We start from the raw sequence: 18396 nt of genomic DNA, 5'->3' as shown, positions 1-18396 counted from the left end.
TGCATTCATCCAAGATCACAACCAAAATCAATAATGCATTTCTTAAGGACTGATGCCCTGGATGATGCCCCCTGATGATCTGCCCAGGACACATCACATAGGACAGGGCAGGGAAGCCGTGGTCGCCCTCTCCTCTGGCACAGGGAGTGCAGCGTTTGGAGGGCGCTGTTTGAAGATTTTTTGGGTAAATATGAAGTGACAAGAGACGGTTCTTATTGTAAGACGTCAGCAGACTGGCGCCAAGCGGCTCTTTAACAAACGGAGCCCCGGTTAATCAGAACAGATCTAGAAATGGACATCTTAAAGAGGCACCTCACCACCATCAGAGGGTGAAGAACACATTGCCTGCCAAAGGATAACTAGAACAAAGCGATACAGAAGGAAAGAAATGTAACATTGTGGGGGGAAATAAATAAACAGATAATTAAAAATAAATTATATATATGTTATTTATAGTGATGTGGTACTTGGACAGATAACTGCACATAATGCTCCCATTGTTGAGTTAAATAGGAACTTGGAATGATTTCCCCACAAGTGTGTCACTGCCTCATCTAAGACAACAGCTCTGTGCTGTGAACTTGTCCCAAACTCTTCCCAGGGAAGGAACAGATCACACAGGGTAGATGTATACGTCTAGGGAAGGAACAGATAACACAGGGTAGATGTATACTTCTAGGGAAGGAACAGATCACATAGGGTAGATGTATACTTCTAGGGAAGGAACAGATAACACAGGGTAGATGTATACTTCTAGGGAAGGAACAGATAACACAGGGTAGATGTATACTTCTAGGGAAGGAACAGATCACACAGGGTAGTGATGCTTCCAGGGAAGGAACAGATCACACAGGGTAGATGTAATCGTTTTTGTTTGTATATATTGTGAATGATAATAACATTTGTTTTAAAAAAAAAAACACAGGGTAGATGTATACTTCCAGGGAAGGAACAGATCACACAGGGTAATGTATACTTCCAGGGAAGGAACAAATCACACGGGGTAATGTATACTTCCAGGGAAATAACAGATCACACAGGGTAGATGTATACTTCCAGGGAAGGAACAGATCACACAGGGTAGATGTATACTTCCAGGGAAGGAACAGATAACACAGGGTAGATGTATACTTCCAGGGAAGGAACAGATCACACAGGGTAGATGTATACTTCCAGGGAAGGAACAGATAACACAGGGTAGATGTATACTTCCAGGGAAGGAACAGATCACACAGGGTAGATGTATACTTCCAGGGAAGGAACAGATCACACAGGGTAGATGTATACTTCCAGGGAAGAAACAGATAACACAGGGTAGATGTATACTTCCAGGGAAGGAACAGATCACACAGGGTAGATGTATACTTCCAGGGAAGGAACAGATCACACAGGGTAGATGTATACTTCCAGGGAAGGAACAGATCACACAGGGTAGATGTATACTTCCAGGGAAGCAACAGATCACACAGGGTAGTGATGCTTTGTCCTTTTCACCCTCATCTGGAACATAGACGATGAGACATTGTCCAGACATATGTGCCCTGACTCCTGACTCCTTATACATGCACATCTAGTAATAATAGTGTTATATATATATATATATATATATATATATATATATATATATATATTCTTATTACTCTTGTAGAGGCTCACTCACCCAAGTTTAGTGTAATTTTTCTTGAGCTCCATTTACTAGCGGCTGCTTCCCATGTGAAGAAAGCTTCTTTCCTTTTTGAACTGTGCAAATGACCTCAGGGCTGGGATTTAAAGCGGCAATGCCCTGGAGCGTACACACAGGCCACTTGTAGTCAGTCCCCCCATACTCCGCGTGTACACACAGTGCTGCACCCATACACACGCTAATACAATCATAGTACCAGCCAGTCCCTGCACTGTGTGCCAGTCAGTGGGCTTCTCATACAGCAGTGATGAGTGGGCCCCACCTCTAGGCAGTTTTCATGCCTCCTGCTCCTACAGTATAGTGCTGCTCCATTCCACAGCTCTGCTGCCTGTCCATGGGGGGATCTGTACTACTGTCCTGCTCCGGGATGGATGCAGCCTGCTACACTTTATATGTGCCTGTCTATCCTCTAGAATCTAGCTATCCATACAATCTTAGTGTATGTGATTCCCTGTACATTGCATGAACACAAGGCTGTCCTCTCCATAGGAGCTGACCCTGGCGGCTGGGACCATGTCTGAGGCCGGTCCTGAGGACTCCTGCAGGCAGGCAGGGGGTGGGAATGCACGGTCCTTTTCCTGCTGTCATTGGTTAATATTTTATCCTGTTGACATGTTTTCTTACTGCTGATGCTTCCGACACCTTCCTCTTCAGTGTTCTCCCCCCCCACCCCCCTTCTCCTCCAGATTTTGGCCTGAGCTGTGAAAACCCCGCCTATGGAGGGCCACAATTGGTGGAGAAAGCGTAAAATCAGCAATCAAGGGGGCTTGGCTCATTAGTGAGGGGATCAGAGCAGGAAGGACATGTGAGATAGTCACAGTTTTCCCCAGATCAGGACAAGATCTCCCAGGATCGTGCTGCACTATGACTGGCCCCTGTCACACTTCTACCCCACAACTTTCCTCCACATCCCACTAACACAGACACCATTGAGAGAAGGAGAGAGGACATCACTAGTTGTGCAGAACTGCTGCTCCTGGGACAGGACTACGGGACCCACCACTACTACCAAGTGCTGGGACTGATCAGGACTATTCCCGGCTGCTGGACGCCTCCTACACCCCTTTACTGATTGTCCTTGTTTTCTCCTGGATACTTGAATGCACCGATGAGAGATCCAGCTTTCCCGGGGACTGCCATGGCTTACCACCCTTTCCACGCTCCCAGACCAGCCGATTTCCCCATGTCAGCTTTCCTTGCGGCCACACAGCCCTCCTTCTTCCCGGCTCTGGCTCTGCCCCCGGCCGCACTGGGCAAACCCCTCACTGACCCCAGCCTGGCTGGAGCCGCTGAAGCTGGGCTGCATGTCTCGGCCCTGGGACACCACCACCAAGCTCATCTGCGCTCACTTAAGAGCCTGGAGCCAGAGGAGGAGGTGGAGGACGACCCCAAAGTCAACCTGGAAGCCAAGGAGCTGTGGGACCAGTTCCATAAACTGGGGACTGAGATGGTCATCACCAAGTCTGGCAGGTCAGATCAATTCCTATACTGCTGCTATCCCAAAAATAAATAGCCCCTGCCTCAGAGGGAGAATTCTATCTCTTACTGCACTTTCTATTACTTTAGATATTACTTATGGAGAAAGCATAATATAGATGTGTCACATTGTATCATATAGTGACATTGTAATATATAGTGACATTGTATCATATAGTGACATTGTATCATATAGTGACATTGTAATATATAGTGACATTGTATCATATAGTGACATTGTGTCATATAGTGACATTGTGTCATATAGTGACATTGTATCATATAGTGACATTGTATCATATAGCGACATTGTATCATATAGTGACATTGTATTATATAGTGACATTGTTTCATATAGCGACATTGTATCATATAGTGACATTGTATCATATAGGGGATTATATTGTATCATATAGTGACATTGTATCATATAGGGGATTATATTGTATCATATAGTGACATTGTATCATATAGTGACATTGTGTCTTATAGGGGATTATATTGTATCATATAGTGATATTGTATCATATAGTGATATTGTATCATTTAGTGACATTGTATCATATAGTGACATTGTATCATATAGTGACATTGTATCATATAGTGACATTGTATCATATAGTAACATTGTATGATATAGGGGATTATATTGTACAATCTTTCTCTGAGAGAAATGAAAGCGAACTTTGCTGGCATCACATGATAGTAAATACATAAATACACCAGTAAATACACCACCTAACTGATCATCAAATGTCTCTAAATAAAAGTATAAAAATATATCCAATCATGTTCATGTAGTAAATAATTACAGAAACTGCCACCTAAACAAGTCCAGTGGTTACATAATGGGCATTTGTCTGGAATAGATTTAATGCTGTATATTAGTACAGCAAACACTTCACTATTTCATGTTATGGGGGACATAATGTTTAAGTTACATTAAAGGGACGAAGGCTGGGAGCGTGTTAAAAAGGTTATGTATACAAAAGTAAATAATAATGATATGTTAATAATATTATAAACAAGTCCTGAGACTGTATACAAATAGGTACATAAAAACTCATTGTGCTTATTCCTATGTGTGCTAAGTGTCAGGCCTAAAATGCCTGTAGTTGAAGTATAGAGAAGGATATATCTAACTGTAAATATATGTATTTTTGTACAGTAACTTCTGTAAATTCTAACACGTGATATTGGAAGGGACTATATCTAAATCTGAAAACTCTTGTTGACTGTTGCAGGAGGATGTTCCCCCCATTTAAAGTGCGGGTCAGTGGTCTCGACAAGAAGGCCAAGTACATTCTATTAATGGATATAGTGGCTGCCGATGACTGTCGCTATAAGTTCCATAACTCTCGCTGGATGGTAGCTGGAAAGGCTGACCCAGAGATGCCCAAGAGAATGTACATCCACCCTGACAGCCCAGCCACCGGGGAGCAATGGATGGCCAAACCTGTTGCCTTTCACAAGCTCAAGCTCACCAACAATATTTCTGACAAGCATGGCTTTGTGAGTACATTCTATTCATCTATCTATCTATCTGTCTACCTACCTACCTATCTGTGTTGTATGTTTATGATACAGCATTTATAAAAAGGTCAGCTCTGCCAAACAAGTAGCAGCTTTACAGTAAACATACAGTAGAGATGAGCACTGGGATTATACAGACAGATAAACACAAATATAGTGTACAGGGACTGTCAGGAAACCTCCTATACTTACATTAGGCACAACCACTGTTAAATATCAATTTTATGTATTTTTGTACCTTTATCATAATGACTGTTAAGTAGGAGAGGGAATTGTAGCAGAATTGAATCCTGATACTTTTCTTTATCTCATAAATGTATACATATAGTTCTACTAGGTTCCTGGATAAAAAATATTGATATCAAGCAACAAAACAATGCTTTAGTATTTGTTGCAGGCGCTATGTGTGTATGTACGTGACAGAAAGTTATTGTATATATTTCTAGTCCTCACAGACAGTGAAAGATTATTGTAAATGTGAATTCCACTATTTTCTGGAAGAACAGGTGGACTAAGGGAACAAATGCGTTCATATTAGAATAATAATGCAACAGAATTTTTTGACTCCTTTCTTTTAAATAAACATTTATTCTTCTTATTATTTTGAAGACAGTAGAAAAATGAAGACAGTAGAAATTGTTTTCAAATATTAGAATATATTATTATCTTGCTATAATGTTATCACTGTTATTATACCCCCACCATATATATAATATTATTGTTGTTATTATTATTATTGTGCCCCCCACCATATATATGTAATAATATTATTGTTAGTATTATTGTACCCCCACCATATATATGTAATATTATTATTGTTGTTATTATTAATATTATTGTACCCCCATCATATATATGTAATATTATTAGTTATTATTATTTTTGTACCCCATCATATATATGTAATATTATTAGTTTTTATTGTACCCCCACCATATATATGACATATTATTATTGTCATTTTAATTATTATTGTACCCCCACCATATATATGTAATATTGTTAGTTATTATTATTATTGTAGCCCCACAATATATATGTAATATTATTATTGTTATTATTATTGTAGCTCCACCATATATATGTAATATTATTATTGTTATTATTATTATTATTGTAGCCCCACCATATATGTAATATTATTATTGTTATTATTATTGTAGCCCCACCATATATATGTAATATTATTATTGCTATTATTGTTATTATTATTGTAGCCCCACCATATATGTAATATTATTATTGATATTATTATTGTAGCCCCACCATATATATGTAATATTATTATTATAGTTTTTGTATGTTACCCCAAGCATGTATATTTAATATTACTATCATTATACCCCCAAAAATATATATGTAATAAAATGAAAGCCTCCCAGGTAATTTCCTGAGGAAGACAATTCACCAGATAGATTGCATTTAAATCTGTAAAATGTGTAGGATTAGATAAAGCTCCAGAAATGAGGTCAGAGAGCTCTGTGAATGGGGTGCAGTACAATGGGTGAGCGCTTTAGAGCCCTGGGTAGCAGGGGCAGATACACAGGGTGGCATATGGTATCAGGCCCTTAGTACCTGAGTAGTGAGCAGAATTGGTATCGGAGTATGTGTACCTCCACTAGATAGTTTTTGGTTGACTGTTCACAGTGCTATAAATATATAAATACTCTATAAAACACCACATCATATCAGCTACATTTACCAGATGATAGAAAAATATCAAGAATTTTCTTTTTTTTACCATGTGACTGTTTTCATGCATCTCAGTGGAGGGAGAATTACGTGTTTGCCTATTTTTTGTGTGGCAATAATTGTCTGCCCCTTGACAAGCGTTTAGGGGGTACATGACTTGTTTACATTTAGGGGGTACATAAGAAAGCTGCCCATGACTTGTTTACATTTGGGGGTACATAAAAGCTGCCCATGACTTTTTTACATTTTGGGGTACATAAAAGCTGCCCATGACTTGTTTACATTTGGGGGGTACATAAAAGCTGCCCATTACTTGTTTATATTTAGGGGGTACATAAGAAAGCTGCCCATGACTTGTTTACATTTAGGGGGTACATAAGAAAGCTGCTCATGACTTGTTTACATTTAGGGGGTACATAAGAAAGCTGCCCATGACTTGTTTACATTTGGGGGTACATAAATGCTGCCCATGACTTGTTTACATTTAGGGGGTACATAAGAAAGCTGCCCATGACTTGTTTACATTTAGGGGGTACATAAGAAAGCTGCCCATGACTTGTTTACATTTGGGGGGTGCATAAGAAAGCTGCCCATGACTTGTTTACATTTGGGGGTACATAAATGCTGCCCATGACTTGTTTAGCTATGGTCTAGAACAATCATTCATTGACTTTACATGACAGCCAGGCAATTGGACAAAAACACAGCCTCACAACCCAGACCGTCCATAAAGTTATTATCCTCCAGACTGTGTCGCCATGTCTTGAGGAAATCACATTATAGTTATTTATGCAGGATACATCCAATCCTGAGACACGTGAGCCCATTCATCCTGTTGGTAGCCCTCCACAGTATTGTCTATTGCCCCCCTGGCGCAGATGCCACCTTCACTTGATGCCCCAGCCCTTATAGGCAGATGGTTCTTCATTGTGAGACTCATTCCCCTGCCCTATATGTATTATCTAAATTAACCCATTGTTTTCTGTCCATAACACTGACTACCTTCGATTCTTTATGTGGTGGAAGCATTACATTTTAAAGTACCAACCCCTGTGCTAAAATATTTCCAAACGTCTTATTTAGTTGTGAGCTGATCCCTCTCAAACATTAGCAGGCTATCAGTTTCAGCCACATCCATCACTTGTAAAGTCCTGTATACATTTCCCTAATGACACTGTTACTAGATTTTGCCTGAAATCCAAGCATCAGTGAATGGCATCATGTGGATTAGTAAACTCTAAACCCTTCCCAAACTGGTCGTGCTTCAAGGTGAATACAACCTAATTCCAAACATGTCATAACTGCTGCTACATGTTGAAATGGGAGGCCAGGTATATAGTGTGCAAACACACAGGCACGGTAGGCATTGTTTAACCCCTTGCTCCCCGAGAAGACCTCCTCCCTGCTTGGATTAATATTCCTTCTATGGGTCTCATATTAAAGTGGACAGGACAGCGCTTAATAATCAATTCCCATCTGTGGCCTGAGTGTGCCAGCAGCAGCAGGAGATAGGAAGTGTCTGGAATAGTTTTTTTCCTCTACATTACAGTTGATAGAATATTAATCAGATCGATTCGTTTTATGACACTTTGAGCATATTTATCCACCCAGTCGTTTTAATCTTCGGTGGAACAGGAACAGTAATATATTATTAGTCTTATTTACTAAATAGAACGTGTGCTAGAGCAGGGGAAGAACACACAATATGTGGCTATGTATTTAAAATGTTATGTGTGTGATATGGAAAAAAAAAATAATAATAAAAAAAAATATATATATATATTTTTTTTTTTTCAGGATTCATGCTCACAAAAAAAAGTTGAGATTTTTATGAAATTAGTTTTATTATATAATACATTTTAATTTTTAGGTCTATGGTGTTCATGATCACTGTATTAAGTTAACATTTCTATACCTATATATTCTTTTTGCAGACTATACTGAACTCCATGCATAAATACCAACCCAGGTTTCATATCGTGAGAGCCAACGATATTTTGAAGCTCCCCTACAGCACTTTCAGGACATATGTGTTCCCCGAGACTGACTTCATAGCAGTAACCGCTTATCAGAATGATAAGGTAAGAACCTTATTATTATGATTATTATTATTATTGTAATTAGTATTGCTTTCAGGCCTACAACAAATTGCTTGCCTAACTGTAACCGATTATGTATGAATTTCTGATTATTTAATGTCATTTTTTGCATGAAGAATATTATAATGTGTAGGGTTTTAGACTGGGTGGCATTTGGCTAACATGAGTTTATGAATTGCGACTTAATCCAGCACATATTATTTTATGGTATGTTGGGATAGGATTATGGGCCTAATGAATAGGTTGTGGTTGTGTTTTATGTGGCTTTTACGCTTTGTATGTTGCTTTGCTGTAATTTCAGGCCTCATAATCCATGTCCTCTCTTCAGTTGTGTATGTGTAATTAGCTTGTTTAGTTTGGCTCTATGTTATTTTCCTATAACTAATATGTGATCTGTACATACACATCCGTGCACTGTGTCCACCGCCCAGGACACAGCTAAGCCCCTTGCTGCTGATGTTAATTGACAGATCTGTTAGAGGGTCCTGGTGGGCTTGTTCCAATCGTAAACTTTATGGCACAGAGTCACGATCGATTAAAGAACACTTTAGGCTGCAGCCTAGCCACAAGCTGGCCAAAGCTGATAGGCAGTGTGCATCTTGAAGCAGACTGGGCTTCTTATTAAAAAGCTCATGCTGACTCGGGCCCTTTAACCCCTGTAATGCTGGAGGCAAGAATAGTGCCCTCTCTTTCTCCCAGGCACTACTGTATCAAATACATATCTTGCTATATAGCAATCTTGTGTTGTTGCTATCCATTCAAATCAGGGGGCGCTATTAATGATATACTGCATGCATTATGTGTATATAGCTATTAATGATATACTGCATGCATTATGTGTATATAGCTATTAATGATATACTGCATGCATTATGTGTATATAGCTATTAATGATATACTGCATGCATTATATGTATATAGCTATTAATGATATACTGCATGCATTATGTGTATATAGCTATTAATGATATACTGCATGCATTATGTGTATATAACTATTAATGATATACTGCATGCATTATGTGTATATAGCTATTAATGATATACTGCATGCATTATGTGTATATAGCTATTAATGATATACTGCATGCATTATGTGTATATAGCTATTAATGGTATACTGCATGCATTATGTGTATATAGCTATTAATGATATACTGCATGCATTATATGTATATAGCTATTAATGATATACTGCATGCATTATGTGTATATAGCTATTAATTATATACTGCATGCATTATGTGTATATAGCTATTAATGATATACTGCATGCATTATGTGTATATAGCTATTAATGGTATACTGCATGCATTATGTGTATATAGCTATTAATGATATACTGCATGCATTATGTGTATATAGCTATTAATGGTATACTGTATGCATTATGTGTATATAGCTATTAATGATATACTGCATGCATTATGTGTATATAGCTATTAATGATATACTGCATGCATTATATGTATATAGCTATTAATGATATACTGCATGCATTATATGTATATAGCTATTAATGATATACTGCATGCATTATATGTATATAGCTATTAATGATATACTGCATGCATTATGTGTATATAACTATTAATGATATACTGCATGCATTATATGTATATAACTATTAATGATATACTGCATGCATTATGTGTATATAGCTATTAATGATATACTGCATGCATTATGTGTATATAGCTATTAATGATATACTGCATGCATTATGTGTATATAGCTATTAATGATATACTGCATGCATTATGTGTATATAGCTATTAATGATATACTGCATGCATTATGTGTATATAGCTATTAATGATATACTGCATGCATTATGTGTATATAGCTATTAATGATATACTGCATGCATTATGTGTATATAGCTATTAATGATATACTGCATGCATTATGTGTTTTTAGTAATGATATACTGCATGCATTATATGTATATAGCTATTAATGATATACTGCATGCATTATGTGTATATAGCTATTAATGATATACTGCATGCATTATGTGTATATAGCTATTAATGATATACTGCATGCATATGTGTATATAGCTATTAATGATATACTGCATGCATTATGTGTATATAGCTTTTAATGATATACTGCATGCATTATGTGTATATAGCTATTAATGATATACTGCATGCATTATGTGTATATAGTAATGATATACTGCATGCATTATGTGTATATAGCTATTAATGATATACTGCATGCATTGTGTATATAGTAATGATATACTGCATGCATTATATGTATATAGCTATTAATGATATACTGCATGCATTATATGTATATAGCTATTAATGCACAGATGCTTACATGTATGTGGATCGATTTAATCTGGATTATTTTGCTTGCCCGAGAACAACATAATGTTTAGAGAAATGCCTAAGAAACAACAAAAAGAAAATCAATTTGTTGGAGCAAATATATCATAAAGGAGATCAGCCATGCATTTTTAAAGATGGCATCTGAGGGGGACATATTTCAAAAGCCTGAATTATTTATTGCCCTAATGTCGCCTGCACCATAAGTCAGACTTATGTGGGAGATAAGAATAGCTTTTAACCAGCGCTGCAATGTTTAGTCGCCATCTTTCCTCCAGGGGGCTCTGAAAAATAACTTGCTATCATTAAAACTCTATTAATAATTCAAGGCAAACCTCAGCATCATTTTTAATAAAGCCTGCGGTGTGTTAAACCAGGGAGGCCGTGTGTAAAGGAACCTGCTGTAATGTAGGTAGGGCAGGGCACCAGAGGGGAGTACAAGCTGCAAAACTTTTTATTTATCCTTCATTTTTTTTGTCATGCAAAATTTTACATTAACCCTCTCAGCCCTACAGCCAAAGTAAAAACATCAGCTAAACCCAACACGGTGCTTGAATTCTGTGACACTTATCAAGAAATTAACTAGTGCAGCCTTGCTGGAATTTACAGTGCTATCTATCTATCAATCAATCTATCTATATCATATCTATCTATCTCATATCTATCTATCTATCTATATTATCTCATATTTATCTATCTCATATCTATCTATCTATCTATCTATCTATCAATCAATCAATCTATCTATATCATATCTATCTCATATCTATCTATATTATCTCATATTTATCTATCTCATATCTATCTATCTATCTCTCTCATATCTATCTATCCTCATATCTATCTTTCTCTCATATCTATCTAGCTATCTAGTATCTATCAATCTATCTATCTATCTGTCTATCTCATATCTATCTATATATCTATCTCATATCTATCTATCTATCTATCTATCTATCTTATCTCATATCAATCTCTCTCTCTCATATCTATCTAGCTATCTAGTATCTATCAATCTATCTATCTATCTCATATCTATCTATCTATCTATCTCATATCTATCTATTTATCTTATCTCATATCTCTCTCTCTCTCATATCTCTATATATCTATCTCATATCTATCTATCTATCTAATATCTATCTATCTGTCTCTCTGTCTATCTATCTCATTCATAGCTATCTCTCTATCGATCTATTTAATATTTATCGATCTATCTATTTATCTCATATCTATCTATCTATCTCATATCTATCTATCTATCTGTCTATCTATCTGTCTATCTATCTAGTATCTATCTATCTATTTATTTATCTATCTATCCATTCCTCCATCATTTATTTTTCTAATTCTATGTATTTATCTCCCCATCTGCGCAGTATTTATACATTAGTGCTGTATACTGTTTTTATATTTTCATTTCATACATAATTATTTATATTCATTTGTACAATATAGTAAATATTATGGAATGTTTTAATACTTATGGGTGCGTCTGTTTCAATTCACAGATCACACAACTAAAAATCGACAACAACCCATTTGCTAAAGGATTTCGAGATACGGGTAATGGGAGACGAGAGAAGAGGTATTAAATGTTATTTTATACTCACTCATTTTAAATGAAATAAAATTGAATATTAGAAATATAGTGATTCAATGCCAAAGACAAGTGCTGGGGGTACACTTGGTATACAGATACAGGGTGGAAAGGGGGCACTGTGGTAAAGATAGTGGTTAAGTATGGATGCTCATCAGGACGTGGAGAGTTAATTTTCGTTTTTTTCTCTTTCTCTTTTTTTTTCCCCTCCATGCTTTGTCTTTCTAATAAGAAAACAGCTGACGTTGCCCTCCCTGCGGATGTATGAGGAGCAGTGCAAGGCAGACAGGGATGGAGCAGAATCTGACGCCTCCTCGTGTGATCCGGCCCCTGGCAGGGATGGCATGCACTCCCCTATGGGTACAGAGCCCAGTCCCCTGAGACTCAGCCGCAGTAATAGAGGTAGTTATAAAATGCTGAAAGGGACATCAAATACCTGGTCTACAACATGCTGACTGTATGATATCACTATATTATACTCATCAGGACATGGCAATGCCAGCCTGGTATCCAGGCATATTTACACTCCTCTGATCTAGTCTTCTGAATGTGTAATGTTTATGCAGGATATATATTGGGGATATATGGGGAATCTTTACTTCTTGTTAATACTCATGTTTCTGGTATTCTATAAATACAACAGAAATATAATGTTAGGTAAGATGAACCCTAAATGCATAGACCAGTGTTTCCCAACCAGGGTGGCTCCAGCTGTTGCAAAAAAACTACAAAAAAACTACAACTCACAGTAATGCTGGGAGTTGTAGTTCTGCAACAGCTGGAGGCACCCTGTTTAGGAAACACTGGCATAGAGTGTGGAACCCATAGCAAAGCAAGGAATGGATAAATCTCCCTTTTAAAGATGTTCTCATTTGACAGTCTCTCCAACTAATATGTTTATACTAGTCAAAAATGGAAATGACCTCTGTCCCAATTGTTTATAATCCTGTCTATAAGAGAACATCGCTGCAAGAGGGTCTCTGTGTCACACATCTCTTTGTTATACCATCATACTAGAATTATAGCATATTACAGAAAGTCAATTTGACTGTGGATATATATATATAAAAAAAAAAAAAGGAAAAATAGAATTTTTTCTTATTGTTCTTTGATTTGCTAAAGAATAACAACTTCTTTTGAGGAACTGTATTTTTCTTTGTTTATGTTAATTTACTGAAATTCTAAATTATTACTATATATATATATATATATATATATATATATATATATATGTTTGTGTTTCCCAACCAGGGTGCCTCCAGCTGTTGCAAAACTACAACTTCCAGCATGGACGGACAGCCTTCGGCTGTCCGGGCATGCTGGGAGTTGTAGTTTTGCAACAGCTGGAGGCACCCTAGTTGGGAAACACTGATATATATATATATATATATATATATATATATATATATATATAGTAATAATCAGTGTTTCCTGGTTGGGAAACACACACACATACACACACACACACACACACACACACACACACACACACACACACACATATATATATATATATATATATATATATATATATATATAATCAGTGGGAAACACTGATATGTATATATATATATTCCCAACCAGGGTGAAGTTGTAGTTTTGCAACTGCTGGAGGCACCTAGTTGGAAATCAGTGATATATATATATATATATATATATATATATATATATATATGCACACATATTTTTGGTTCTTGTTCCCTTCCCCTAACGAATGGTTTATCCCATTACAATCCGAGCTGTGTTGTGAGCCATATGTCCTTTGCATTATAGATGAGAAGTATGGAGCAGACAGCGATCAGGAGCTGGAGAGGCGAGACGTCCGGATTGCCAGGGGTCACAGCAGCCCTGGGGGAGCCCCTTCTACTCCTAGTAGCCCCCGGTTAGAAGAGAGGGGCAGGGAGAAGGCCACTCCAGAAAAGAAGACTGATTCCCCTGAAAGCAGAAAGGACAGTGAAAACCCCGTCTACAGTAGTCGGAGTATAGAGAAGGACAGGTTGGAAAGCAGGAGGAAAGAGGACTCCAAGGCTGTGGAGGCAGAATGTGGAGGCTTGAGTAAAGAGACCTTTGCCCCCCTCATGGTACAGACTGACAGCCCTCCACAACTCAGCGCTAGTCACCTGCAGAGCTTGGCTCTGTCCGGCCTCCATGGGCAGCAGTTCTTTAACCCCTTAAATGCCGGACAACCCTTATTCATCCACCCAGGACAGTTTGCTATGGCCCCCGGAGCCTTCTCTGCCATGGGCATGGGACATTTATTAGCCTCTATGACTGGGGCAAGTGGCCTGGAGAATGGTCTCTCCTCAGTGCAAGGCTCTGGAGCAGCTACACCCTTTCCTTTCCACCTCTCCCAGCACATGCTGGCCTCTCAGGTGAGCATCCAGTCTTTTTTGTTTAAACATTATTATGTTGAGGGACCTGGAAACTACCATAGCTAAAGGAATGTTGTCCCCAAGAGCTTTTACACCCTTCTTGTAGTAACTGATGTGACCTGTGTGTGACATCCCCCCCCCCCCATCTGAGCCAGATATAAGGCTCAGTCCCTGACAAATAATCGTTCTGGAACCTTTTGATTTCCTTCATGATTGAACCTGATCCCAGTTTTCAGGTGTCCTTCCTCCTTTTCTTGCTGGGCCCAGTGCTCCCATTCATGTTAGATTCAGTTTCTCAGCAAGTCCCAGTAAACCATTGTGCTGGCTCTCTGACCACAGCCAGACAAATCTCCCGACACCCGATCCGTAATCGATATTATCGCTGGCTTTTATTGACACAAATCTCTTGCCCACGTAGACAGCTTCACTGTAAACCAGTGTTTCCCAACCAGTGTGCCTCCAGCTGTTGCAAAACTACAACTCCCAGCATGCCCGGACAGGCGCAGCCTGTCCGGGCATACTGGGAGTTGTAGTTTTGCAACAGCTGGAGGCACACTGGTTGGGAAACACTGCTGTAAACCGTCTGCAGAAGTTTATGTATTTGTTGCTTAAAACTATAATCTCCCTCTCGAGTTTATAATAATGATTTTTGTATAAATGTTATGATTTGTGTTAGTATTATGCATCATAATACTATTAAGAAGAATAGTAATAATAATGATAAATATTATGTAAAAGGTGAAAAACACGATTAAAAAAAACCCATAAACATGCATCATAATACTATTAAGAAGAATAGTAATAATAATGATAAATATTATGTAAAAGGTATTATGTAAAAGATATTTACATAAATATTATGTAAAAGGCGAAAAACACGATAAAAAACCCCCATAAACATGCATCATAATACTATTAAGAAGAATAGTAATGATAATGATAAATATTATGTAAAAGGTGAAAAACAAGATAAAAAAATCATAAACATGCATCATAATACTATTAAGAAGAATAGTAATGAATAATGATAAATATTATGTAAAAGGTGAAAAACACGATAAAAAACACACAAACATGCATCATAATACTATTAAGAAGAATAGTAATGAATAATGATAAATATTATGTAAAGGGTGAAAAACACGATAAAAAAAAAAAAAAAACATAAAACAAACCCCTATTTGATATTGCAATGGTGGGGCAATGGCTTTATGCATAAAAAAAATGAAACATAAATAACTAACTAAATAAATAAATAAACAAACAAACCAATTTGAATAAAAACAGGTAACAAAAACAAAAACTATTAAGAAGAATAGTAATGATAATGATAAATATTATGTAAAAGGTGAAAAACTCGATAAAAAAACATAAACATGCATCATAATACTATTAAGGAGAATAGTAATGAATAATGATAAATATTATGTAAAGGGTGAAAAACACGATAATAAAATAAAAAACATAAAACAAACCCCTATTTGATATTGCAATAGTGGGGCAATGGCTTTATGCATAAAAAAAAATGAAACATAAATAACTAACTAAATAAATAAATAAACAAACAAACCAATTTGAATAAAAACAGGTAACAAAAACTATTAAGAAGAATAGTAATGATAATGATAAATATTATGTAAAAGGTGAAAAACTTGATAAAATAACATAAACATGCATCATAATACTATTAAGGAGAATAGTAATGATAATGATAAATATTATGTAAAAGGTGAAAAACACGATTAAAAAACAAAAACATGCATCATAATACTATTAAGAAGAATAGTAATGATAATGATAAATATTATGTAAAAGGTGAAAAACACGATTAAAAAAATAACATAAATCAAACCCTATTTGATATAGTGGGTCAATGGCTTTATGCATAAAAAAAAAGAACTAACTAAACAAATAAATACATAAATAAATAAACAAACCAATATGAATAAAAACAGGGAACAAGAACAATTAAATTTAGCATCTCTGGCAGTTTGATTGTTTGTTTATATTGTTTGTTATATTTATATCTGACATGTATGCATTTGAACTATTTTCTATGATGTCATAATCATTTAAAATAATTCGATATCATTAATTCTGTTTCTTCTCTTTCAGGGAATTCCAATGCCCACATTTGGAGGGCTCTTCCCGTACCCTTATACCTACATGGCAGCTGCTGCAGCTGCCGCCTCTGCTATGCCAGCCACAAGTGCTGCTGCCACCACCATGCCAAGAAACCCATTTCTGAGTAGTACACGCCCTCGTTTGCGCTTTAGCCCATACCAGATCCCGATGGGCATTCCTCCCAGCACTAACCTGCTGACCACTGGATTGCCAGCAAGCCTCAACCCGGGATCAGAGAGCTCCAAACCAGGCAGCAGCCGGGAATCTAGCCCCATCCCAGACACTCCTGTCCACAAGAGATCCCACTCTAGCTCCTTGTCCCCAAAAAGTTCCATCAAGGATTCCATAAACGAGTTACAGAACATCCAGAGACTGGTCAGTGGTCTGGAGAGTCAGAGAGAGGTCTCTCCAGGCAGAGAAACCCCCAAGTGACTGGCACAGCCTGTCAATCACCTGAGCCACAAGGGCTGAAAAGCACTGGGATTTTGTACAGCACATTATAACTATTTATTTAAAACTATCAGCGATCAAAAGAAGGAGGACTTGTACAAAACACACTGAACCCCACCACAAATGATAAAGGTTTGAAAAGAATTCTTATACATCCACTTGTATAACTATATAGATATATCATGCAACATGAAGAGACAAATCTATGGGGACTTCAAGGACTCGCATTATAATAGTCCTTCTGTGGAGAAGAAGCCCCTAATACAATACTTGGTATGGCCCAAGAATGCAGAGACTCAATGCAATTGATGATGGACAAGAGGGGGGGAACAAGAAATTCCTGAAATTTCTTCCTGAAAGAGACTGGGGAGGATGGGGAGCTGGGAGGTATTTCGTTATATGACTATTGGAGACACTAGGATTGAGATATGAAGGTTGTCTACATTGTGACCATAGGAGTCATAGGATCACTATAGTGATGACATAAACAAGACAAACATATGAAGATAGGTAGAAGCATCCTGCACCAAATCACCAGTCTGGTACAATGCTGGCACCTAATGTGTGCCAGAGATATTTATGAAAGCTGTAAATAAGCTAGACGGATCCCAAATATGCAAATTGGTATTAATTTATTCAGAGTTGTACATGGTGTGTACATAATATTTAGAGAATAATTCATTGCATTTAATTTTTTTTTTCCAATTTACATGATATATATATTGTAAATGAAAACTTATCTAGCTCTTTGTGATTGAAGGAGGTGTCATTTGGTTTTTTATCTGTGTTTTCTTATTTCTTCGCCTCCTGGTGTTGACAATCATTGTGCCATCCATCAGACATTAGTCACATAATATTACTACTAATTCTATCCAATATTACCGAGCGGAGGCATCAAATGCAGGAATAAACCTCAGGTTTTCTTCTCACTCCAGTTCAATAAAAGTTACTGATCACGGACTGTGTTATGGATTTTATTATAGGTCAGGATCTAGCTCGGGGATCTGCTCAGAGGCTTTTTTTT

At 37.1% G+C, this 18396-nt stretch overlaps 1 protein-coding gene and 1 long non-coding RNA gene across 3 annotated transcripts in view; one reads left to right on the top strand and one right to left on the bottom strand.

The window, feature by feature from the left end:
• Positions 1-2390, bottom strand: part of LOC130355888 (uncharacterized) — a 24862-nt gene extending 22472 nt beyond the window's left edge. The window contains exon 1 of the long non-coding RNA XR_008888691.1: positions 1661-2390. This is a non-coding gene — a long non-coding RNA (uncharacterized LOC130355888). The remainder of the gene's footprint in view (positions 1-1660) is intronic.
• TBX2 (T-box transcription factor 2) lies at positions 62-18396 on the top strand. 2 transcript variants are annotated; one of them, XM_056556702.1, is made up of 7 exons: positions 62-184; positions 4405-4672; positions 8320-8466; positions 12338-12414; positions 12659-12828; positions 14200-14798; positions 16914-18396. In XM_056556702.1, the coding sequence occupies exons 2-7, from the start codon at positions 4409-4411 to the stop codon at positions 17352-17354; spliced, it is 1698 nt and encodes a 565-aa protein (XP_056412677.1). In that variant the 5' UTR covers positions 62-184; positions 4405-4408; the 3' UTR covers positions 17355-18396. The 2 variants fall into 2 exon arrangements, with proteins under 2 accessions (XP_056412677.1, XP_056412676.1); XM_056556701.1 differs by lacking the exon at positions 62-184 and adding an exon at positions 2494-3154.

Source organism: Hyla sarda, chromosome 2, assembly GCF_029499605.1.
Source record: "Hyla sarda isolate aHylSar1 chromosome 2, aHylSar1.hap1, whole genome shotgun sequence".
Classification (NCBI taxonomy): domain Eukaryota; kingdom Metazoa; phylum Chordata; class Amphibia; order Anura; family Hylidae; genus Hyla; species Hyla sarda.
The sequence above is the reverse complement of the archived record's forward strand: the minus strand, read 5'-3'. Positions and strand labels throughout refer to the sequence as shown.